The 27041-nt window shown below is 39.4% G+C and overlaps 1 protein-coding gene across 1 annotated transcript; it reads left to right on the top strand.

The window, feature by feature from the left end:
* Positions 1-1063: 1063 nt before the first annotated feature.
* HEY2 (hes related family bHLH transcription factor with YRPW motif 2) lies at positions 1064-25851 on the top strand. The gene is made up of 5 exons (XM_020790744.3): positions 1064-1349; positions 4966-5044; positions 5171-5254; positions 16575-16656; positions 23401-25851. The coding sequence occupies exons 1-5, from the start codon at positions 1267-1269 to the stop codon at positions 24066-24068; spliced, it is 996 nt and encodes a 331-aa protein (XP_020646403.1). The 5' UTR covers positions 1064-1266; the 3' UTR covers positions 24069-25851.
* Positions 25852-27041: the final 1190 nt, after the last annotated feature.

Here is a 27041-nt window from a genome sequence, read left to right as displayed (position 1 = left end):
TCTTTGTCAACAGCAAAATCTCCACGGGTTTAATTGAAGACACTCAGCCACTCAAGATGCCCTCTCCATGCCAGGACCCCCCCCCCTCCGTTCAAGAGCCCTGCACGACCCAAAGTGAGGGAATAACGTACCCAGAGCCACCTCTTCTTCCCTCCAGTCTGTAAGAGAGAAAGGGAAGACTTGAGCGGTTCAGATTTTAAACTTTGCCCGAAAGGGTTTCATTCCCAGACAACCTTGGAAGTTGAGGGGACAAACGGTGTACATCATACTTGAGCGGGTTTGTGCGTGTGTGCGTATATATTGTTGTTTCCCTTCCATAGGTGGTTTGCAAAGGGGCCGGAGCGCGCTAGCTGTCTCACGATGGTCAGGTTTGCACTTTTAAAATTTCAAAAACCGCTCGCTCCACCAACTTGCGTCTCGGGTGCCCCTCTTCCACCCCCTCTTGCTGTGCCGCCCCCTTTGTATGGAGCCCATGCTCGCGTGCAAAAGACAGCCAGCTACAGCCTCCACACCATCCTCCCTACTCCGCTCACACGTTCCATAACGTTTTCAACGGGGGGGGGGCGCAGACCTGAGAAGTGTCAACAGTTCGAATGGTCTTGTGTAGAGTGATTATTATTACTATTTTTATTATTACTCTGCAGTCCTTAATCCGCGTTCCTCATGACTGGGCTTCTTCCGCCGCTCTGCAGCGCATGGAGATCCATGGAGCAGAAACAAACGTTTCGACCCGTTCCTCCTACGGCCCAAGCAAGCTGGCTGCGTCCAGCCTCCGCAGACCTGAAGGTGCCTCCCAGGCAGCGCCAGCCGTCCTCCCCCATTTCCCGCCCGTCTCCCTTGTGGGCGAGAGATACTTGGGGTTTTCCCACGCTTCCAAGAAGACACCCAGGAGTGCTTGGCGCGGGGACCGCTGCCGCGCTTTAGCCAATGGCGAGGAGGAGAACGGAGGCGCTTGGCGAGGTCGCCTGTCACTCACTCCTCTGTTTCCCCAATCCATAGGCTCACTCGGGCAGGAGGCGGGGCTTCGCGGCGGAGTGGGCGGGGAGTTCTGCTTGAGACACAACTGCAGCGTGGGAAAGACCTACAGAAATCCAGTCGGTTTGCTGGCGCCGGCTCGGAGGGGTGAGGTGGGCTTAATCCAGGGATTGTCTAAAAGAGAGACCATAAACTAAAAGAAAAAAAGAGAGAGAGAAACTCAGACCCACAACCCTCAGCTTCTGTTATTCATCTCCTAATTTGGAAGCTGGACTGGCTCCTTTGGCCACGATGAAGCGGCCATGCGAGGATACTACCTCAGACAGCGATATGGATGAGACTATAGACGTAGGAAGTGAAAATAATTATTCTGGGTAAGAAAACGTTTGGATTAAATATATATATATATATAATGCCTCTTCTTTCCGGTTGTGGGGATGCTTTAAGAGAGTAGGTGGGGAGAACGACTTGAAAACTAAGTATAAATAGAATATGGAGAAAAAATGTGCACAACCCCGCCACCCACCCAGCGGCTTTCTTTTTATGCTTAAGCATGGCATGGTAGAACTACTAGAGCCTGGGAAAATTACTTTTTTTTTTTTTGGACTATAAGTCCCAGAATTCCCCAGCTGCTGGGACAGTCTTGAAGGTGCAATCTATAAAAGTAACTTGGCTGAATGCTGATTTAATAACTTAACTAAGTGCTAATCTTTCCAAGTGGCCCACCATATAAGACACCAGCTGCATGGTGCCTCTTCTGACTTCTGTAAAGTGTTACACAACCTGTCAAGTACTGTACAGTATTTATATTTTCTTTAGGTTATTATGCAGTGGCTCTGGGCTAACTTTGTTCTTAAACTTACTGTAGTGACTGCTGCTCTCTACCAAATTATCATCTTTCATATTCACTCTTGTTCTTTCTAATGGGCACTCCCAATTGTAACATTTCCCTTCAAGATACCTTCCGGTCAGTCAGATTTATAGTAGCAAAGATGGGTAGGGATACTGTACATAAGATTTATTTTACTTAATTTATTTAAAATACTTATACTCCATCTTTCTCCTAAAAAGAAGCCAAGGCGGCTGTTATGGAAAGCTGTCAAGGTACAGAAGAAGCATGCCAAGGAACAACCTTTATATTACAGCTAGTTATGAAATTGCTTGGTAGACAGCAAGCTTTTGGTTTTGCTAAAACCTTACTTCATGTTAAGCGAAAAAATGAAAAGAGGTGGAAGAGGGAAAGGGCTGACAATGTCATATCTAAGATCAGTCTGCTGTTCACAATTTCCAAATGTTAAGTAGTAGCAGTAATGATAAGAACGTGAGTACCTTCTGTGTAGATGTTGAACTCTGCTACATCCTAGAGTTAATTTAAACTCAGGGAGCATCTAATGTTGGAAAGCCCTATCTGTGCTCTTGGGAGATGGCCGTATGTGAGCTGTGCCTAACATTAAGTAGGGCTATTGTTGGTAGATGCTTTTCAGGTGTGATTTTTAGTGGCGATTGAATGAGCTGGAAATCATAACCACTTGGTTGGTTTGCTAGAAAAGAGAAGCAGTAATACATCTAGGAGGGAGAAAAGGGAGGTTGATTAGAACATTATGGAAACTTTGGTCACATTTTGCTCCAGAATAATAAGGAGAGAGAGTGTGTTGGTTCACTACCCACCTATCACAGTCTTCATATCCTGAGATGGGTGATGCTGAAGAAAGGCATCTGTTAAGGAGAAGAAGGATTCACAAGAAATGTATCAGTCAAATGAGAAATTTTCATTTACTGGTGAACTAAATTTTAGTATTATTGAATCTTGAACATATTGGGGTCTTTTTGTAATTCTGAAGAAAACATAGAACAAGTCAAGGTATGAAAGAAGTAATAGACCTGTTTTGTTTTATTCCTTGTTATGCTAACATTGTAGAATCAAAGTAGGAAAACAAAACAAAACAGTGATTGAAACAAATTTAAAACAATTTTGAGCTTCACTAACATCAGTAAGACAATTAGTTGTCCACTTATATTTTTTCTGCTGGAAACAGTACTAAAAATGCTTAGCTGTAGTTGCCCACATATTATTGTAATTTCTGTTTGATTTTAGTCAACAGTTGTAGAAATTGATAGCAGCAAAAGTAGTTTTAATTCAGCTACTCTTTTTGATTTTTACAGTGGTATTTTCCTTCTCTGGATTTACTGAGGCAAATCCAGTATGCCCTGGGAGTATTATATGGTGTTACACACATGATGCAATTAATCCAATCACCTTTGATAATCCATTTTAAATTAACCTATATTCATACTTTACCTCAGGGCATTTGCACAGAAGTAATGTTTAATATTGGGCAGTGCGATTTATATTTGCTATGCAGGACTGCTTTTCTGTCCTGATTCCAATCAAGCTGGCTAGTGCAGATTAACTGGACAATTAATCTTAATGAAATCAGAATTTTTATGAAAATTATGTGCAAGCTGTAAACTTTAGACCCAATTAAAATGGTATGCCACAAGCCACTTTCTCCAGAGCTGTCTTCTCAAAAGTCTGCTTTGTGAATCCATGGCCTGAGGGAGAATTTAAATCCAATTAATGTTACTGTCTGGATACAGCAAAAAAATGTAGCTGGATTAAATGTACGGGAGGAAAATGTGTGTGAGAGAGAACATGAGAGAGAAAACTAGGTTTTAATGCCTATAGTATCTCAGGAATGCTTAAGTAAACATATGTAAGGTCATTACAAATACCTTGTTTTTTGTTGATAGGAAGATAAAATAATTGTCATGGGTAATGTCAGTAGTCATTTTTAAAAATAAATGAAATGATCTAGTGAAAACAGGAAAATGCCTCTTCATCATATTGAAATCAATGGCACATGATGGCATTAACTAAAGCAGTATGATCTGTAAGTAAAGGTATTTAGAGTTTGCCTTAAATTTAGAGCAGTCTGGTAGTTTACAGCTACTGTCTACTAAATGGGACAAGAGGTTGTCATATGGAAATGAATGGCGATTACACAACAGAAGTACCTAATGAGTTAAAACCTGATGAGTATCAGAGGTTGGACAACAAGGCTTCATATCCATTTTGATGAAGTAGCTTAGACCAGAACATGCAATGGTTCCATCTCAGTGATCTCCATGGAACATTCAGAGTTAGAATTAGGTAATACTTATCATAAACCACAAAAATATAAAATTTTAATGCTTAGTAAATGTATTCAATCCTGATGTGGGATTTTGCTTATAGGCCACACAGTATTCTTTTTTATATATATAATGTAAGAGACATCCAATGACCATTTCTTACATCCTACTGTTTGAAAATAGATATCAGTTGAGTTAAACTACAAGTGCCTTGCATTGGCTGTGAAACGTTTTTATGTGTTCATGATTTGCAGGATAGATAGAAATGAACTCAGATTGCTGCTTCTATATATATACTGTTTGGAAAATGTTGTTTTCTACCAAATGTGCATCATTCACATCTAAAGAAGGCAGATTAATTTTATACCTTGGTGTGTGGGTAGGCGGAAAAAGATATTGCAGGCCAACCTCCTTGAATATGCTAAGGAACCAAATCTTACATGTCCTTTTGATGTCCCGTCTAGCTCACACCTATGTAATTGTTGATGGAAATCTAGTAGTAAGTCACAACTAGAGAAAGCCCATTGAATCAATGGAGTTTTGCTGAGTCAACTACCCTGTCAGTTCCATTGATTCCATGGGTCTATTCCAGTTGCAACTCACTAGTGAATTTCAGCCATTAATATATTTGTCAGTGTGGAGATTGCCCAGTGCAGCAAAACTCCAATTTTAGACTTTGTCTAGGACCGTTCTTCAATAAAACTGCTTGGCCTGCAAATCTAAAAGAGAGGGAGAGGGCAACTCATGTTTTCACTGTTGTTGTCTTATACAAAGGTATTTAAAGGGAGTGGGGGAAGTAAATCTCTGTAAGAAACAGAACGATGGGATTTTGCACCTGACTTTTCAACTCTTCTTCAGGCACAGTGCCAGTTCTGTGATCCGATCAAATTCTCCTACAACAACATCCCAGATTATGGCCAGGAAAAAAAGAAGAGGGGTAAGGCTTTCTCCCATGTCCCCACCTCCCCAGTTTATGTAATGGCTGCATTTGTTGGCCTCATGTGGTAGCCTTTATGCCCCTTTGCGGTTTTTAACATATATTTTGCTTTTGTTTTGGAAACAGATTATAGAGAAAAGACGCCGTGATCGTATAAATAACAGTTTGTCTGAACTGAGGCGACTCGTGCCAACAGCTTTTGAAAAACAAGTAAGCACAAATAAATAAATAAATAGATAGATAGATAGATAGATAGATAGATAGATAGATAGATAGATAGATAGATAGATAGATAGATAGATAGATAGATAGATAAATAAATAGATAAATAAATAAATAAATAAATAAATAAATAAATAGATAAATTTGGGTCTTCCATCTCATCTGGTCGTGTTGGGGTTTTCATAAAGCTCATTAAAATAAGATTTGATGTGTCCTGATCTGGCACAGAGCAGGCAGTTCAATAAAAATGCTTTGTTGTGGCACAACTGTTAAAAGCAAAATCCTCCGCAAAGCAGAAAAACATTTCCATTCTCTGGTTTGCCGTTCCCTTAAGGGCAATGCTGTCTGTGTTGTCTCTGTTCTTTCTATGAATTCCAGCAGTGGTTTTATTTTTTTCTGAAGTGCTTTATTCCTTATAGTTCAAAAAATATGTCAAATACCCTTCTAGCCTAATCTTTCAAAGTACTGTATTTTTTTCTTTCATTATATGAGCTTTAGATATAAACTTGCAAGCTAAAGTGTCCTGATTTGTTCAGCTCCATAGTAAGAGAGCTGTAACTCTGTTTTTTAAATCTCTATGAAGAAATGGATTCTGATATAACAATTGTTGCTCTTGCAACGACTGTTTGAAGTGATCTATATGGAAAAGCAATGTTTATGCTTAAACATGAATATATGAAGAAGGACCACAAAGAAACTAGTACTAAACTTGCAAAAGAATTCTGAAGAATTCTGTGAAGGACATATAAAGTGTGCTGCATGTTCTGATATGTGTGTGCACATTTGTTTGAAAGTGTTGTGAAAATAGGAAGAACTGTAACTTTTCTCTCTGACCCACAATTAACTTTGTTTTTCTTAAATTTAATCTGCATTTAAATTGCATTGTGTTGCTAAATATTAAATATTAATTAAATATTAATTTATGGATCTGTGCAAAAAGACATGTAGTTTTTGTCAGTGATGTTGTCTCAGTGCAAAGATTTCTCACAAACCTTATTAAATAATATTAAGTAAGGGCTGGAATTGGTTAGTCCACTGACTGACCTTTAATCTCTAGATTACAGGATGTGAAAACTGAGAAAGAGAATTTAATGCACCATAGGTAATGTACCTAGTATTGTGTGAGGGATGTGGTGGCGCTGTGGGCTAAACCGCAGAAGCCTGTGCTGCAGGGTCAGAAGACCAGCAGTTGTAAGATCAAATCCACGCGACGGAGTGAGCTCCTGTCGCTTGTCCCAGCTCCCGCCAACCTAACGGTTCGAAAGCATGCAAATGCGAGTAGATAAATAAGGATCACCTCAGTGGGAAGGTAACAGCGTTCCGTGTCTAAGTCGTACTGGCCATGTGACCACGGAAGATTGTCTTCAGACAAAACGCTGGCTCTATGGCTTGGAAACGGGGATGAGCACCGCCCCCTAGAGTTGAACACGACTGGACAAAAATTGTCAAGGGGAACCTTTACCTTCACCTTACCTAGTTTTGTACATAGTGATGTAACTACCTATGCTGAATCCCAGCAACAGTTGTTACACATATGCCATCAAGTCACTTTTCATTTATAGTGACTTTATACCTCTGAAAGGTCCTGTCATTAACAGCCTGGCTCGGGTCTTGCAAACTCAAGCCCATTGCTTCCTTTATTCAGTCAGTCTATCTAGTACAGAGGAAGGTATTAAAACCATGGTAGTCATTAATTTGGTGTACACAGTGTGGTGTAGTGGACAGAGTGAAAGACTAGAACTCAGGACGTCTGAGGGTGTGCAATTAGTAAAATTACTTCTTAAACATTTTGCTTACCTTGAAAAGCCAGGGTTACTGTAAGTCAGTTCCAACTTGATGGCACATAAAACCAACAGTCATTAACTTATATGAACTGCACAAAAACTAATTGGGCAGGTGTGATGCCTGTATTAGTTGTAAATATGAAAAGAGAGCCAATCAGGTACATTTCTTCAACAACTATGTATGTTTTAGGATGTTTAATACTGTACACCTAATTGTGATTGTACTTGATGCCTCAGATAGAAGAAAAGTTTCAGTGGTATTAAATATGTTAATAGGTCCAACACCTATGATTTCAGCACTGAGATCGTTCTAGACGTTGTCTGCTCATTGCAATTTTATGCTTGCTTGATTAAAAGCAAGTCTCAGTTCGGTGGAACTTATTCTCAGGCACACATGTGTAGTCTTGCAGGCTTAGTCTGGACTAGAGTCACTAAAATCGGTTGAAAAATTCAGTATCTGGTATACAGTATGTGTTTTAAATGTAGTATTTTGAATGTACAGTAGTTTGAGTAGATCTGCTTGAACATAAGAAAATATTTATTTATTCATTTAACTAATATACCGCCCACACTACCCAAAGGTCTTTGCGCGGCTTACAACATTTAAAATACAAAAAGGCAAAATAATTGAAATGCAATTAAAAATATATACTCTAAAAATTGCCATTGGACCCACACCTGATATTATTTCAATTAAAAGCCTTCTGGAACAAAAATATGATGGTCATGTCATAATACAATGAAACAGTTGTGCAATCAACATACATCAGTTATGCAAGATAATTTTAAAAGGGATTTATACCTTGTCCAAGTCTCAAGAGTGTGTAGGATCACAAAAATCAAAATTAGAAGTATTCCTTTCAGTTTTATACAATTTACTGTAAAGTGCTTCACTGAGTAAACACCACGGAATTTAATTTGTGATTTGAATTTATTTATTTTTATTTATTTATTCAATTTATACCCTGCCCATCTAGACCAAAGTCTACTCTGGGTGGCTAACAATAATACGTAAAAGTAAAAACAATATAATAAAATAAAGACAACAGTAATAATATAATTCAAGATGGCAAAATTAATTAGATGATGACAGGGGGGAAAGCCTGCCTAAAGAGCCAGGTCTTAAGTTTTCTCTTAAAAACACCCAGCCAGACAGATCTCTGTGGGCAGACTGTTCCAGAGGCGAGGGGCCACTGCCGAGAAGGCCCGGTTTCTTATTCTTTCTCTCTGGGCCTCCCTTGGTGTTAGGCCCCTCAGCCGCCCATCTTGGCTGGAACGCCCATCTTGGCTGGAACGATTTGGGTAGACCTAGGTGGGAGGAGGCGTTCCGCTAGATATCGAGGTCAATATAAGTGGGATCTTGAATCAATATAAGTGGGATCTTAGAGAAAATATTGGCAAGTGTCTTAGCCTAACATGAATGCCCATTTAATTTCTAGCCAGCTAAGCCATGTCTTCCAAGATACTATATTTAATTTCATTTAAGCCCTCAGTTTTTCATTTTATTTTTCAAATAATGTTCATCATTCAGTGCATAGGTGGCCTCCCTCCCAAAATGTTGAGATGAGCCATCTTCCTGCGGTCTAGAAACTATGCCTTGATTCCATAACCACTTACACGCTCATTCTGCATTGTTGGAGCTTGCCTTTTTAGGGTTGTTTGTTTTTTAATTTTGGTACTGCTGCTGCAAACCTTGGAGTTTGTATGCTGATAGCTCCCTTGTTTTCATAAGGGCTTAGTTTCTGTCAGCACTTAATAAACTCCATTTCCCATACTTACAAAGCAATCACTTTTTGTATAAGTCAAACTTACTGCTCTGGATTCTTTGAACAACTTGTTTTTCAGGTTGTTGTTGTTGTTAGTTTTACTTTTATTAGGTTAGGTAGAAAAGGTTAGGTAGTTAAGGACAGAGTGGATGTTCTGTGCGGACCAGACATTATATAAAGATGCAGAAAAATAAGCAAATAATGGAAGAAATGTCAAAATAGTTTATAGCAAAGCACTATTCGTGCTACCCACACGATACTGTGGCAGCTTACAATGCAGTCCTGTTTACTAGGTTTTGACTACATAGGAGAATGGAGGTATTTTCAGCTTGTTGAAGAAACTGGGACAAGAGACAACAGTTGTTTGTCCCATTGCATTGCTTACTTCTTGAAAACCACAAACATTATAAAACAAGGTTTCCAAAGCCCTTGGAAATTACCCAGCAGCAAGCAACTATTACTTAGCTCTCAGAGCAACTGCTCCTGCTGGGTTTGTGAAGAAGATTAGCACTTAGAAAAAGCAGACATTGTTGTTCAGGGGCTGGGACTGGATTGGGTGTCAGAAAATAAAATGTTAGCAATAAGTTAATAATACCATAAACCCATGTAACAGAGTATATTGAAAAGTCTTTGTGCTTATTTTTCATTCTTCAAAGTACAAATGGAATAGGTTTGTCTGAATAACAACAGTGACTATGTGGAGTAACATTTATATAGCATTGAATGTAATGGCAATGTGTTATTGTTGTGAAAAATAAATAATAAAAAATTGGAGGAAAAGGTATCCCACTGGGTTTATTCATTTAATAAAAATAGTGCCTAATGGAAGAAGCATTTTTGTAAATAACATGTCTGAGCCAGACATCATAATTATTTAAACTTGGTCAGGTCCCTAAATGGCTGTTTTCTAAAAATACTATGTTCAGATTCGATGTAATCCCCATTGCATAATGGAAGGCACTTACTGAGGGCACACCACACATATCTTTTTCAGTGAGCATTCAAGTCTGCTTACAGCTGGCTACTCAAAGGAGAGAAAAAACTTTCCATTTTTATGAAGAGGGGGAGTAAATTTCTGAATTGACACGAGTCTGGACTAGATGACTCTTCTGGCTCCTTCCAGATCTACCATTCCATGAATCTATGAGTAACCACCATAAGAAATTCTGGGTTGAAGTAGAAATAGAACTTTTTTGAAGAACATTTAAATATTGTTCTTTGTAAAGAGATTGTGCAAGATTATTACAACAGTTGATTGTAGTGACCAGAATCCTGTTACTTACACTTACTGATGTAAGTGTAAGAATGGCACAGTCATTCTTAATTAAGGTATTGAATAATGATGAATAAAAATTTGTTGTTGTTGTTGTTTAGTTATTAAGTCATGTCCAACTTTTTGTGACCACATGGACCAGAGCATGGCAGACCCTCCTGTCACTGCCTTCCAGAGTTTGGTCAAATTCATGTTGGTAGCTTCAGTGACACTGTCCAACCATCTCCTCCTCTGTCGTCCCCTTCTCCTCTTGCCGTCGCACTTTCCCAGCATCAAGGTCTTTTCCAGGGAGTCTTCTCTTCTCATGAGATGGCCAAAGTATTGGAGCCTCAGCTTCAGGATCCATCTTCTAGTGAGCACTAGGGGTTGATTTCCTTCAAAATGGGTAGGTTTGATCTCTTTGCAGTCCAGGGGACTCTCAAGAGTCTCCTCCAGCACCACAATTCAAAAACATCAATTCTTCGGCGGTCAGCCTTCTTTATGGTCCAGCTCTCACTTCCATGCTACGCTACTGGAAAAAAAACATAGCTTTGACTATGTGGACCTTTGTTGGCAAGGTGATGTCTCTTCTTTTTAAGATGCTATCTAGGTTTGTCATCACTTTCCTCCTAAGAAGCAGGCATCTTTTAATTTCGTGGCTGCTGTCACCATCTGCAGTGATCATGGAGCCCAAGCAAGTAAAATCTGTCACTGCCTCCATATCTTTCCCTTCTATTTGCCAGGAGGTGATGGGACCAGTGGCCATGATCTTAGTTTGTTTGTTTTTTTTTTTGATGTTGAGTTCCAGACCATTTTTTTTACGCTCTCCTCTTTCACCCTCATTACAAGGTTCTTTAATTCCTCCTCAATTTCTGCCATCAGAGTGGTATCATCTGCAAATCTGGGGTTGTTGATATTTCTTCTGGCAATCTTAATTCCGGTTTGGGATTCATCCAGTCCTGCTTTTCGCAGGATGTATTCTGCATATAAGTTAAATAAGCAGGGGGACAATATACAGCCTTGTCGTACTCCTTTCCTAATTTTGAACCAATCAGTTGTTCCATATCCAGTTCTAACTGTTGCTTCCTGTCCCACATATAGATTTTTCAGGTGATGGATAAGGTGGTCAGGCGCTCCTATTTCTTTAAGAACTTGCCATAGTTTGCTGTGGTCCACACAGTCAAAGGCTTTTGCGTAGTCAATGAAGTAGAAGCAGATGTTTTTCTGGAACTTTTCCATAATCCAGCGCATGTTAGCAATTTGGTCTCTAGTTCCTCTGCCCCTTTGAAATCCAGCTTGTACTTCTGGGAGTTCTCAGTCCACATACTGCTGAAGCCTATCTTGGAGGATTTTGAGCATAACCTTGCTAGCGTGTGAAATGAGTGCAATTGTATGGTAGTTGGAGCATTCTTTGGCACTACCTTTCTTTGGGATTGGGATGTAGACTGATCTTTTCCAGTCCTCTGGCCACTGCTGAGTTTTCCAAACTTGCTGGCATATTGAATGTAGCACCTTAACAGCATCATCTTTTAAGATTTTAAGTAGTTCAACTGGAATGCCATCATCTCCACTGGCCTTGTTGTTAGCTGTGCTTTCTAAGGCCCGCTTGACTTCACTCTCCAGGATGTCTGGCTCAAGGTGGTACTTTATTCATGGGTAGAGATTTTACAGCTTCATTTGTATACAAGGTGGCTGTTGGGGAGGGACAGGAGCACAGTCACACTGGAGCATCTTGATAGTGAATGATGCATTGCTCTGAAGTGTTGATGGAGACAGCAGACACTGTTGTTGCTATTAGCAGCCTAGTACCCTTGTTTGAAGTGAAAACTAGGACACACACACTCCATTCGCACACTCCTCTGGCCATCTTATATAGTTAAGATGAGCAGCAACGCTCCATAACAAGGGACATTATTTTCTTGTTTATTTGTTTTTGGCTTAGAATGCTAATAACAATACATAATCCTTTAGGGCTCTCTGCTGAGAAATTACCTTTTAACACTAACATTCTAATCCTTGTTTTAACCCTTAGGACAAGCATGTAATCCTATGAGGTCAATTAGATGGGAAGAGAGTGAAGAAAATTGTTCAGAAAGATTTATAGCTCAACATAGATTTGAACCGGAGCCTTTCCATATTCAAATGTGGCATTCTAGCCATTGTAACACAGTGGTCTGAGCACTGAGAGCACAGTTTGGCCAGTGATGTGAAAGATGTTCACCTAAGATCATAAGAGGCATTGCCATTCTGGCCTAAAAGGATGAAAATATGATCTGGTATAAGGGAAATTTTTATTCTTCTAAACGATTTGTAGAAATCATGTAAATAGGACCATCCTGTGGCTGGACATCCCACAGACTTCCAGTAATTACAGTGGTAATATTGCCCATATGGAGCAATATATAAATATTTTTAAGATTTCTGTCCAGGATTTGAAAGACTGCTCCCAGAGGAAGCTACTTTACTTTGGGAACTTGTACCTCCTACTTTAGTTAGACGTAAACTCAGTGAGTTAGGTATCAGACTCCAAAGTTGGGGGTTTGATTCCCCATTGTGCCTCCTGGGAGAAGAGCCGGTCTGTGTAGCCTTGGGCAAGCTGCAGAATTTCAGAAGTGTCTCCAGAAGAAGGGACGGTTAAACCACTTCAGAGCACTCTGTACCTAAGAAACCTTACAAAGAGACACCGTAAATTGGAATTGACTTGACAGTGTGTAAATAATTAAAATCTCACTAATGTTAGTGAAAAGTTCTTCCGTATAAATTGTTCAGGTTTAGAGCAGTAAGTGCTTATTTCTTTTAGGGCCTGGTTACATTACTTATATGCTTGGGAATATGTGGTGGTGTTTTTGGATTCGGTTTAAAGACACATGATAGTCACATGGTATTTGAATGGCTGTTTGTGTTTCTGTGGGATAATTTGTAATGTGTTGCTTTTTTAAGTTCTGTATCGATGTTGGAGACTATACATGAAATTTAAGCCATGCTCATTTAAACTGGTTGTTGTAGGTTTTTTAGGCTGTTTGGCCATGTTCTGAAGACTATACAGACTTCCCAAAACTTCAGAACACGGCCAAAAAGCCCGAACAACCTACAACAACCATCGGATCCTGGCCGTAAAATCCTTCGAGAATACTCATTTAAACTGTTAGGCAGTTTTTAGAGAAAATCTGTGTCAATTGAAAGGAGGACATGGCTCGTATCTGTCTTAATCTAATTCAGCCTGCCCTTCTCTGTATGTTTTTGTGAGCACACCACACACAAATGTGGTGTGTTTACGGGAAGGCAAGATGAGAAAGAGGACAGAGTGGGAGGTGGTCTCATTTGCCATCCAGCTCTGCCTGCCTCTGTGCAGAAGGGAGAGACCACAGTCACCTCCTGTCAGCCTCCTCCCCACAAATGCTGTTGCTATCCCAGGTTGCTGCTGGCACCCAGTCCCTGCTTGGGACACCAGCAACCACCTCAGAATGTAGAGGGGCAGAAGCTCACCAAACCACCATCAAATCATAAAAGCCGAGAATTCAGGTATCCGTTGGCTCATGGTTAAAAAGCATGTATACAAGGCATGGATCCTCATGACTCCATAGGATGTGTAGATGAACTCTTCCCTAAACCATTGTCAGATTATAGTTCCCATTTATGCTGCACCACAGAAATCATGGGCACATGGCTTTGCAGTGATGCAAAAACACAGACTCCAGGCATGGATCCGTATATTTATGTAGGATCATCTGTGGGCAGAGATGCTATCTGTGATTGAAAGTGGTTTGTGGATGCTCTTGCATAAAAACCATGTGAATCTACCCCCCCTTTTTTTTCTGCCCCACTGCAAAGACAGCTATCACTTAGGCTATGCATCTCACCCACCTCTTGCCTCCAACCCTGCACCTCAGGCTTTCCCATTTGCCTGTCTCAAGGCAGGCATGCTCGTGCACACACACACGCATGCATGCACATATACACACAGGTGGAAGTCGCAAATCCTTCGGACACAGTTTACAGCAATAGAGGCATTCTCATATGCCAAAACAATTCACATTACATTGATTTTTACAAGCAACGTAAAGAACCCTCTTCCCAGCCAGTAAAATATTTCACTTTCTGACAACAAAAAGGCTTCCTGGGAGAGGAGGGAAATGAGCTTTCTTTTGGTTTAGTCACCTTTAAAAAATCAATTTAAAACATGCTAAAGCCAAATCAAAGGCCATTTCTTTTGGTAATGGGGCCGAACTCTTAGAGTTGCTTTACACATGCAGGTACATCATTTGCTGGCTGAACATGTAACTTGCAAAAGTGTGTATGAACAAGGGCTAATGAAAAGCACTGTGCTTTAGAGTGATGGCAGATTAAAGAGTTCTGTTCAAGATGGTGAAACTACAGTAGTTATATTGACTATTGCATGGGGATTCCTCACTTCAAACTATAGGATAGTGCCATTTGTTCAAATGCAACTACATATTAAGGAATGATAGTAAAAGAGGTAGGTAAAGGGGGTGTTACATCTTACCTTCTTCCACATCCCCTCACCCTCTCTCCTAGTATCACATTTCCTCCACCTAAGGTCCAGTTACCTTAATCCATATAAAACTGCTGGTGGGGAAGGCATGGGGAGAGGAGCAGTGGGAATTCATATGATCACGTCCCTTCCTCTCAAGCTCTCATCCATTTTGCTCTAAAAAAGCATTCTCTCACACTTTTTAAGCGACTCGAGTTGATGATGTCCAAGAAAAGTTAGTTTAGCACTAGTTTTGCTATAGGTTGAGGCTTAATTATATTAATCCACAGTATTTCTTAATGGTGACACTGGAAACTAAAGACTGCAAAACTTCAACATGGGGAAAGATTGATGAACAACCTTGTGGGTTTTTTCTGTGGTTAACGTTGAAAGAAGGCTGCTTCTATGAAAGAGAAATGAATGTTGATTGTATGATGCCAGCAGCAGTGACCCTCATCTGTCCACATGCATTATATAACTAGCCTAATTCCTGGAGCAGGTCTACAGCGCTTAGAAATGTTTGAATATATTTGTACAATAAACATTCATTGTTCATATGCAAAAATGTGTACATACCGATTAGTTATATATTCTTAAATGTTGCTACAAGGATAATCCCTTGCTCCTGCAATGTAAAAGTCATCTTTTAACAATGGGGAAATGATATAGGGCATGTATCATTTACCCATAGTTTAAAGATTGCTTTTTCTACATTTTCCCCTATATAGATGACGTGTTTCTTCCCCAGCATTAGGACAAATATTTTCTAGCAAGAATAATAGTAACAGTAACATTTTTAGAAAAAGAAGTTGGTCTCCTATGGAGTTAAGTGCTCTGGAAATGTAGCCCTTTATAGAATTGCATTAGTGTGGCATCCATGGATTGTCCTGATTCTCTGACCTTATGGTTATCTTTTGAAGTCCCTTTGTGTTACATTGTTTTCAAGACAGGAAGCTAGAAACCTGCACACAAGAAAATGGTGAAAGCTCCCATTCCCATCATTTAGCAACCCTTGTTTAATATGGTACCCTTGAACAATGGCATCAATTCCTATTCTCTATAGAACATAGTCGCTACAGTTCCACATCTACATTTTAAAGATAACACAAGCCTCAGAAGTTGGTTTCTTAGTCCGTTCCACCTAATGGTGTGTAGAATATCGATGAATTATAACAGATGAAAACAAGACAAAAATAAAAAAATAAAGAAGACAAAAGCATTGTGGCATCTTAAAGACTAACTGCTATATTTTAATAGGAGCTTTCATGGACAAATCCACTCCAAAGGGCTGTGGAAAAACAGGGTGCTGAGCCTTGGGCCTGCTCTATCTGTCATGTAACTTTTAATATTCTCCCATTTCCAAATGAAAAATAAAATAAGGAATAGGGCAGGTACAAGATATGAATACACACTCTCTGCCTCAGCTCCTAATTTGTAAATAAGCCTTTTAAAAATAATATCAGTAATTAAACAAAACTTCTAATTTAAACAAAGTTTAATCGAGAATAATTTTCCTTAGCTCCAGATAGTAAAAATTATTCTTGGGACATTAGTATTATACTGTTTAGTGGATAGAATTTACTGGAAAATCTGGCTGTACAGATCCTTCTCTGACAAGAGCTGTCATGTTTTCCTGCAACTCCCATGTATTTCTCCAAAGCAGGCAAGGAAGTTCCCAGTGAATTGTGCCCTTTGAGGTTTTCTGTGCCTCTCAGAACTGTTGTTTGAAATGTTGTAGACATGTATCTAGCTAGTATGCATGTTGCCATAGTCTGTACTGTGCTGTGGCACCACAGAAGTGTGTTCATGCTCTGGGTCCCGCTAGGCAGCATGATACAGTACATATGTGTAAAACGAAAGTCTGGGATACAGATGCTCAGTAGAAGAATGTAGCTGAGAAAGCTCTAATGGTTGGAAAAATTGAAACCATAAGACAGACCTCAAAAGAGAGTATACCAAATCAAAGGATAGCAGTACTTTTAAGCCTTTATTGTTTGTGCCTCTTATCTCAAAGGGATCTGCCAAATTAGAAAAAGCAGAAATCCTGCAAATGACAGTGGATCATTTGAAGATGCTCCAGGCGACAGGCGGGAAAGGTAAGGAATTGATTTTTGTCCTGGTTCTAATATTAGCCGGTGTGTGTGTGTGTGTGTGTGAGTGAGTGGGGAAAACCTTAGCAAATGTTCCTTTTGACAAAGCTGGTGGATAGGCCGTTCTGGATTAAAAGAGTGGAAATCAGTGCTAAAGGCAGGGCTGAACTCGTGGGAAAGAGCTACTGGGACAAAAGGAGTACTTGACCCCCGGCTTGTGTTTGCTTTCATAACACTGTGGGAGAGTAAAGGCTTCATTCACATGCAGCCCAGTCAGAGATTTGTTTGGGGTTTCCAAAGAGCACTGAAATCGGCACAAGGGAGACAAAACAAATACCCCAAACATCCAAACATAAACAAGGAGGGGGTGAGGCAACAATTGTGCTGCAGTGAAACAAAACCAGAGTTAAAATTCATTATGCAGCTGCTAGACCACGGGAAGTGGATCCAGAGGAAACTTTCCTTATTATTTGTGTATTGCCTTTTGTTCTAGAAAGAATGTTTTCCATGAAAAAATTAGGCCGTTGCCATTCATTCACCAAGACAGCATCTAAACTTGGACCTTCTGAGTGTTGAGAGGAAACCCAATACCACAAGGAAAGAAATCCACAATAAGTCCTTATTTTGTGTGCTTGTACGTTTGTTGTGTGGAAATGAGAGTCTAGTACAAAATGTGGTTTTGGGAGACAATGTGTCTTACTGAGTCTCATAAAAAAGCAAGTGACTGGCTCTTACTGACTTAGGGGAAAAGTTTGGAAATGTGCTTAGAGTACACAGTGGAGATTTAGAAATTAAAGGGGAAATCTGAAAACTTAAAGGTGAGTTTAAAATATTTAATAATTTGTCCTGTTCATTTTTAATTGTTTGAATTGTATGTATAAATTGTTTCATAAGAAAAAAACCAATAAAAATATGAGTGGGATCAGTAACAAAATGTTACAGTGAGTAGCACTGATACTTTATACCTTTCTAGAATTTTCTCTTTGAAAGCTCTTCATGCACAAGAGTATTGCATGGCCATTGGGCATCCTCTTTGCAAGGTTTGTCTTGCCCACCACAAAAGATTTTTTGCACTTCTATAAACAGTGGGGTCCCACAAGCATTCTAGTCTTTCCCACATGTATGAAATCAGAGCTTGGAAAGTTACCTTAAAAATGTAACTTTTTCCTGTTACTATAGGATATAAAAAGTAATCTCTTGCCATCGCTCAATACAATGTTGCTTGTTGCTTTTTTTGTTCCTTTTTGTTCCCTTTTTAAACGCCTAGAATTGGTTTTAAAAGGCATAAAACCAGAGAAATTATGTGAAAATACCTTAAAATACTGTCAAAATTAATTTTTAAAAGCAATTAAAATTGATGTTTGTTACTTGAGTCGAGATACATTGTTTCCACTTGTATTTCCGAAATGTTATATAAATAGTACTATCTTGGTTACCCAAGAACAGATACTTAAAGAATTGAGATCACTGTGTAATGGAGAACAGAAAGGTTGCTTGATTATTTCCATAATGAAATCGTATGTACTGTGGATTACAAGTTCAATTATTTCCTTAGTTATGAACTTATTAGTCATGAACTCATTATTAAAGCTGTTTGTTTGTTTGTTTGTTTGTTTGTTTGTTTGTTTGTTTATTTATTTATTTATTTATTTATTTATTTATTTATTTATTTATTTATTTATTTATTTATTTATTTATTGCATTTATAGCCAGCCCATCTAGTCATATAGACTACTATACGGGTAACAACATATCATGTAACCTAATTGTTATAACAGTTGTGGCGATTGTCCTCGTTGCCCCTGTTTATTATGGCCCTCACAAAGGATCACACCCTTATTCTCTTCTAGCTGTCACCAAGTATTCTCCTAATACCAATTATGTTATACACGTGTACTGCCAACACTAAGGGTTATTGAACTTAGGAATCAGAAGTTTGATTAACAAACATTCTTTTATTGTCAAGTAAATCATAAAGGTAAATCATATATGAACTGTATCAGGTATTAACACGGATTGGATCATGTAGGCAATCACTTTTATTCCAAACTGCTGTGTACTTTCAATCAATATCTCTCTTATAGCACTTATAATAACTGTTACCTAACCTCTGCAATAGGGAGATACTTATTTTAGGGTTGTTACAAGAATTCCTCATACAGTGTATGAGAAGTGTTTTGAGCATGCTAAAGTACTATATAAATAATCATTATTACCAACTGGGACATCTGCCAGAGAGTAAGTCTGGGAGAGCTTGTTCTCCTGCCCTTGAGCAAGGCAGTGTTTCTCAGCTCAGCTTTGCTTCATTGGATTGTTGCAGTGATAAAAATGATGGCCTTTTCATTTCAGTTTTCTCTACCACGTGAGCCTTTGTCAAATTATTTACAATTTTCTGGGCACCAGAATATTGCATATAAAGAGTTCATCTTTGGTATCTCTTTGGCAATCCACAAAATTGGATGCACAGTGTAAGATATGAATTTACTGTGTGCAGTTTTTGTCTTAAAATAGATTTTGCTTTAAAACTAAAGACTCAGAGATATGTGTTTCTAAGAACTGGTGATTTCAAACAATGGCATGAATTTTTTCTTTTAAAGTAACTTGTCTGAGAGGCATGGAACTTGTGACAGCCACTAAATCACTAATTGCATCCAATATAATGTACCGTAACACAGTGGTCCTCAACCTTGGGCCTCCAGATGTTCTTGGACTTCAACTCCCAGAAATCCTGGCCAGGAGAGGTGGTGGTGAAGGCTTCTGGAAGTTGTAGTCCAAGAACATCTGGAGGCCCAAGGTTGGGGATCACTGCCGTAACAGTCCATGTTATATGGATAATATAATTTTGTGTGTTCAAGAATTGTATTTTCTGGGACATGCACCTGAATGCAAGGCATCTTGGTCTGATATAATCTTGGTGGATATAGAATAGTTTTTAATCAGTAGTACACTGCTTGAAAGCATACCAAAAGGTATGTTTATCCTAATGAAATGTTTCCCCACCTTAGATAACTCAAGTGTTTCTGGACTGCAACTCCCAGAAACCTTCACCACTGGCTGCACTGCCCTGGGTTTTGGGGAGTTGCAGTCCAAGAACACTTAAGTTACCCAAGGCTGAGAACCACTTTTCTAATAAATTGACACATAAACACGACAGGGGTTGTTGTGCATATGTGTCAGTACATTAGAACAAACTTAATGCTTCCCCATACAGAGTTTATATATGTTTAATGAAAGACGATCTCATCTTGTACTTCTTAAAAGCCAGAGAGACTTTTTCAGATTGGTTTTGGGGGTGGGAATCAGTTGTTTTGAATTTATATTTCCAATTGTATTTTTCTTGCTCATAATAGAAATGTTGATATTTTGAACATCTTTGTACTATGTCAGGTTAAAACATCTGTTCATCTGCCATTTGTCCTTTAAATAAATCCATGTCCCATCCCTCTAAAACAGGCATTAATGATATAATGGTTTCTTAATAGCCCCCCATGTAGGATCTGAGCATGGTGACTTCTCTTCTGTGACCCAGCAGCTGATGGGTATCTGTGTTCCTGGTGCCTAATGTGAACCTATCCTGGTTCATAGCTCTTCGTAGACCCTTTCTGTATGTATATAGCCACCCTACATCTTTTGGAAGTAAATTCAGTAATTAAATTCTGAGGTGCACAAAGAGGTATTTCCTTTGTCATGTCCTGAATATCCCACCATTGAGCTTTATTGGGAAATATTACTTTGCAGGATTATGAACCATGGGAAACTTCTTTCCACTGACTTCCTCTCCACTAGCCATTCTCAACAAGGGGCCATATAGCCCCCTGGGGCCCCAGGCACATGTGAAGGGGAGCACACACTGGAAACAATAATTTAAACATCACCTTAGGTTCATTATGTGACTTATGTGACAATCCTGATTCTGCCTACATTTCTTGCATATTTTGTTTATGACCGTGGCAAAAAATGGTTGAGATTGGCTGCTCTAGACCATGTTTAGATACTGTATATATAGAGAGGTTCAGCACTCCATGATGAGAACAGGGAAGGCTTCCCCTCCAACATCTTCATTTCTTTGGACAAAACTATAGGAGTCATATTTCCAAGAGCAGCCGGTGGTCTGAGTGGGGAGGGCTACCCTAGAAGGGTGGGGGTCAGGCTCACGCTACAGATTGCCTGTACCTCTGTCTTGCCTTTCTTATATGCACTCACACCTTCATCTCTCTCTTCTTCCTTTCCTTCCCCCTTTTCCTTTCTTCCTTCCCTCCCCTGTCCAGCTCCCCACATCAACACAGCTTTAAAAAACTGATGCCAATGGTAGCTTTTCCCGGAATCAATTCCATTGATGGCAGTGGCGACTGTTTTTCAGTGGCTAATGGAAAGGGGAGATTTTTTTTTATTTATTTGAAGCATTTAAAGCATTTCTTTACCCTTTTTCCTGGCAGAGCTCCTGAAGTAGTGTGCCATGTTTAACCCTTTCTACCCCAAAAGAGAATCCTCCTACAATTTAAAACCACCCTCCTGGCAAGGAGGAAATAAAACAATCGCTGGGGCAAATGAATCAGTGTTAGCTGTGTGTCATGTGAATGGCTAACAATCCAAATAACAGCCAAAATAATATAACTGGGATTCTTTTGGCATGTGTGATCAACCCCTCAGTTTTCTTTGGATTTCTGGTCTGCAGGCTCCATATGGATTGGTACTTGAACCAAGGTTTAGAAAATCTTTCACAATTTCATATTTTTCATAATTAAAAGTAAAATTATCTAATTCTATAATCATTATTTTTCTTAATAATCCAGTGTTCCCCTGCTTTTGCACTTTCTTTAACCTTCATGAATACTTATGTCAAGTCAATATGGTGTTTATCTGCATACAGTACCTTAACTTTTTGTGTTTCTTCCATCAATTTTCACTTCTCTTTCATTTGAATCTAATCCAGCATTTCATATGATAATTTATATGTATAGATTAACCACTAACTGACACTTTTTCCCAAATGGAAACAACTCTGTTTCTCTGTAGTCTGTTGTTACAGGTTACACATCAGATCATTCAGCGGTTGTGATGCACTTGTTTCTTTTAGAATAATCCACAGCTTTTTATGAACTAAACAGAGGCAAAGGTTGTACTGTAATCTATAAAGTGCAAGCTGATTTTCTTCTGAAATTCTTTAGTATATCCAAGTACACAAAATATACTTGAAATACAATCTCTGGTGCCTCTTCCTTTTCAGCATCTGGCATTTCTTGCTGCATATATGGAAAAGTATTTGTTCATTATCTTGCGGTTGCAATTTGTGCCTCTTAGTCATTGTGCAAGGGATTCAATTTTTGACATTAGAACAGATGCATGCGCCTATATCTAGGTGAAGCTTGCAGTGTTGTACAACATACATTGTGGCCAGATCACTTATATTCCACAAGTGCATTGCATAATGCTGTGCTGCTCCTTCTTCATCTCCTGCTCTGTATGTACTATATAGTAATGCTCTGCAAATACAAACAGGATAGTAGTGTTTGTTGTAAAATCTTGAGCATCACTTTGCTTGCACAGAGAGCTACTGTGATCATCCTATAGCTACTCTTTGGCAATTCCTGTCTTTGGGATTAGAATGTACACTGAACATTCCCAGCCTGTGGGCTATTGTTTGGTTTTCCATATTTGTTGGCATGTTCTTGTTCGGATTTTGATAAAAACAGTGTCTGTAGCTTGAAATAGCTCACAGAGTCTGGCAATTCATTTATTTTAGTTGATATGAGAATATCTGTCACTTTAATTTCTAAAATTAATTAGTCTGGTGTCTCACGACTTTGCCCATTCCACTTAGGGTGACTCTACTAGGAGGTTAAACACATTACAGAGTTTAGTCTCCTGACAGAATTGCTTTGTTTCCCTGACACACTCAGACACACACACCCTATCATGTAACGGTGTGCATACAAGAAGGGGATTGGTAGAATATATTCTGCATTTAATTTCCTTCAGACCTCAATCCGGAGCTCAGTCTCCGATTAGACATACAGTATCACTGCAGCCATGGTGGCTCTTATCTTTCCAAATCACCCCACAACCCCCAAAGGGATGCCCGCTGTAGTACTTCAGTGTCTGTTAGTGGTTACTCTTCACCCCAGGTGAAGCAATTACATATGCTGCCCAACATGAAAATTTCTTTGAGTATTTGCTTTTTTAATGTTTGCCTAAACAGTGAGTTAGTTACCTGGTTGCAGAGTCAAAGGTTTGGAGTTTGATTCCTTACTGTGTGTTCCAGGAGAAGGGCCAGCCTGTTTGGCCTTGGGCAAGCTGCACAGCCACAGGGGACCCAAGAAAAAGGGAACGGTTGGCCACTGCTAAATACTCCATACATAGAAAATCCTTAAAAGAGTTGCCATAATTTGACAGGACATCATTATTATTGTCCAGATTGGTTGTTTTATATTTCAATGTTTAATTGATTACTTAAATTGTTTTATTTTATTTTATTTTTTCTTCATCTCTTTGAGACATCAGAAGATAAAGAATGCAGTGGAGAAATTGAATAACATCAACTACACTACCATTTTATGAAACAGGTTATAGTGTTTGCAGGAATGCTATAATAAATGTGTTAGTTCTTGAGGTGTGTGAGAGGACTCTTTATTTTTATTTGGACAGGCAAATGAATCTGCCCCTTTGGATACTATGAGAGGTCTGCCCTCTTTGGGGCCAGACCGGGAACCACCAGCCTGTTAAATGCATTTCTTCTTCTCTGTGTTCCAGGTTACTTTGATGCTCACGCTCTTGCCATGGATTTCATTAGCATTGGGTTTCGAGAATGTTTAACAGAAGTTGCAAGATATCTGAGCTCGGTGGAAGGCCTGGACACCGCCGATCCCCTGCGAGTTAGACTGGTCTCTCATCTCAGTTCTTGTGCTTCTCAGAGGGAAGCGGCTGCAATGACCTCGTCCATGGCACATCACCACCATCCTTTGCACCCTCATCACTGGGCTGCAGCTTTCCACCATCTCCCAGCAGCTTTGCTACAGCAAAATGGACTACATTCCTCTGACCTCACTCCCTGCAGACTCTCCACGACATCCGAAGTGCCTCCTCACGGGTCAGCTCTTCTCACAGCTACTTTTGCTCATGCTGACTCCACGCTGAGAATGCCCTCTGCTGGCAGCGTTGCCCCCTATATCCCACCACTTTCTACCTCTCTCCTCTCACTGTCTGCTACGGTGCATGCTGCAGCTGCAGCTGCGGCTCAGAGTTTTCCTCTGTCTTTTGCTGGGGCTTTCCCAGTGCTTCCCCCAAGTGCAGCAGTGGCAGCAGCTACAGCCATCAGCCCACCCTTGTCTGTGTCAACAACTGCCAGCCCTCAGCAGTCCAGCAACAGTGGGAACAGCAAACCATATCGGCCATGGGGGACTGAAGTTGGAGCCTTCTAAATGTTCTTTCCACCAGCCTTTCTAGGACATCCTATAGGACAAAATGTGGCTTGTTAACAGATGAAACAGCACAATGGATTCACACACAAAAAGGAAAATGAGGAGCAATACAAATGTTTTGCCTGAGGTCTGGTCAAAATGGACATGAGGTATTTCTTTTTTATTTGTTTGTTTGAATTAGGCATCATATTGGACTACAGCGATCTTCAAAATAATGACTCCCATGTTACCATAAGTGCATTTTCTGAGACATGGACAAACTGTAGAATTAATCTTCCTGCTATGCATTTTTATTTGTCAGAGGGGTAATAATAGACTGTAGGTATAAAAAAAACTTTCCTGAAAGATTAATATTGAGTCTGAAATATGTAAGTGCCTGCCCTCTTCCAAATGTTTGGTGTTTGTGTGCAAGTTTCTGTTTTAATTTCTAATGCAGATAGTTACTGTGCAAGTATGAAGATGATGCTGGAGAGAAAAATATTGGGATTTGGAATCATGGGGTGAAATTCAAAAAAGAGCAAAGGATTCTGAAGCAAAATGCAGAATGCAAGACTTCAATCCTTTGACATAAATGAAATCTAAGCAACCTCACTGGCAGCAGGGCTGCAATCTAAGAATAGCAAAAGAAGTTCTTGATTCTGCAAACACTTAATCTCACAAACTTACTTGTGGCAAACAATGACATGAAGGATAGATCTTTCCAGCTTTGGTCCAGGAGGCTTCAAGCTTGCTGTCACTTAGCATAAAACAAATGGCTTAAAATTATAGACATGTACATGTGTGAGAGCGAGCGCTTGTGTGCGAACATCAAGATAGTTCTATATACGGGTTGGCACCCTTTTCTATGTCATTGTCTAGCTTCCTTTAGAGCAGTTTGTCCGAATCCACAAAGTAAGTGGTGGTTGATACTGAAAGCAGCTGGGGAACAGCGCAACAGCCAATAGTTGGCACACTCATTCATCTCTTTTCGCTCCCTTTCTGCCATCCTCTTCCCTCTCCCTCTCCCTCCCTCCCTCTCTGTCTGTCCTCCTCTTGTCTCTCCCCACTCTTTCTCTTGCATATATTGTAATTGAAAAGGAGGAAAGTGATTGTTTTAGTGGCCTAATCTGAAGGCTTGCAGAAGGCTTTTGAAACTAGGCTGAGAGCTGCATTCATGTCTGGGGATGCCAGTTGCCCACCCCATTCTATATAAATGAAATGCATTTGTACATACTCATAGCTGGCATTTTTTGGTTCCTTTTACAAACTAAAACACAGCTTCCTCCTGACAAGACACAAAACCTTTTTCTCTCCATTGTTTCCCCTTGGGTAAAGGCATGAATGAGTAGCTGTAATATAGTCAGTGGTACCCACTGGGTTGACTATTGCTACTGCCAGTCCTTTTGTGTGGGTTTGATTGACAACCCAAATGGATTTGTTGAGGATGTAAGTTATTTTCCTATTGTACAGATAAGCAGTGCTGCAAAATGTTTTGCCTTTTTTTTCTTACAGTGACATGAAGTAATATTTTAATTGCTTGACTCACAAATTTGAAAGTTGATGTTAGGGAAGCAAGTCAAATAAAAGCACAGCATGTATTATTATGCACTTCATTTCTCTGCTGTGTGGAGAAAGCAATAAACATTGAGAATGTTAAACATTATGCAAAATATACTTTTAAAATATTTGTTTTAAAAATACTGTTCATAGTTGGGAGGAGGAGAAAATTGTTCATTATTTTGTTAACCTTTTTTCTATGCAAATGTCTTTACATATCACTAATTAAATGAGGCCCTTTTTTTGACTGGTTTCTGGAGGATTTTTTTTTTTTGCTGCGGCATGTCGGTTAGCAATGAAATGACTTGATGAGTTTAAGGCAAGCCCAGATGAGGGCAGCTTCACTGTGTAGGGGGAGACGCATAATGCATTACACAAATGAAAATATGAGAATTGGTTCTTTTAAGTTTCTGTTTAATAGAAAGTTTCCTGAGTGGATGGTAGAATCCTGCTAAAAATATACTGAGCACTGATGGTGATTTTCCTTCCAGCCTAGGGCAAATAGCAGTTGTGGGGAACCTCATCTACATCAGGACTGCCTTAGGGTTGGCTCTCCTGTCCATACGTAGTATCATGTCTCCGTGTAATCTGAAGGAAAGGAAAAAAGTACACACATTCCACTCACATGTCTAATATCATGTTGGGCTTTACCTTTATAGTGGTCCATGATGTTTGCTGTGACTTATCTGTCATATATAAACAAAACTGGTAACTATAGTTATTCAACCTTAATGTCTTTGTTCTTCCCTCGCCACTAAATCTTACAATTATGTTCCAGAGTAGATTTACAGAAAAGGGAAAAAGAAGTATACATTTTGTGTTTGCCTCACACAGCAGAAGGCAGTGAAAAGCTTCTGCTTGTTATTAATAATAATCTCACCAATTATATTTTACTTTGGAATATGCTAACAGAATATATTCAAGAGCATGGGAAAGCTACTTTTTTAAAATTAAAACTCTCCCAAGTCTACTGGCAAAGCTGACTGGGAGGACCGTGGGAGCTAGTCTTTAAAAAGTGACTTCTTCTTGGTCTTAAAGAATCTTTAAATTCAGCACACAGAAGGATATAGATGAGGGAATGTTGCTGGACTGTGGAGAATCCTGTATCCTTGTCAAGAAACCTCTGCAACTATTCTGATGCAACCACCATTTTATGAATATTCTGGGTCAGACATGGTGCAGTGGTGCCCCATTGCTGTTGTACTCCTACACAACTAGGTTTTCAATATATATATATATATATATACCTCCTATCATCCTTGATTACTGGTGATGCTGGTTGGGCTGAGGAAGTTAGAGGCCAATGTAACCTGGAGAATGGCAGGTACCTTACCACACAGTAGATCAGCAGGTAACATCTAGCCTTCCAGATGCTTTGGATTCAACAAGAAATCTCAATCAATATAATAATAATAATAATAATAATAATAATAATAA

The sequence above is a fragment of the Pogona vitticeps genome, chromosome 1, assembly GCF_051106095.1.
Source record: "Pogona vitticeps strain Pit_001003342236 chromosome 1, PviZW2.1, whole genome shotgun sequence".
NCBI classification, from domain to species: Eukaryota; Metazoa; Chordata; class Lepidosauria; order Squamata; family Agamidae; genus Pogona; species Pogona vitticeps.
The sequence above is the reverse complement of the archived record's forward strand: the minus strand, read 5'-3'. Positions and strand labels throughout refer to the sequence as shown.

Bases quoted from the DNA above. Each gene is read 5' to 3' on its own strand.
- HEY2 (XM_020790744.3), top strand. From the start codon at position 1,267: ATGAAGCGGCCATGCGAGGATACTACCTCAGACAGCGATATGGATGAG. The intron at 1,350-4,965 runs GTAAGAAAACGT...ACTCTTCTTCAG, and splicing joins AGTGAAAATAATTATTCTGG to GCACAGTGCCAGTTCTGTGA. The intron at 5,045-5,170 runs GTAAGGCTTTCT...TTTTGGAAACAG, and splicing joins CCAGGAAAAAAAGAAGAGGG to ATTATAGAGAAAAGACGCCG.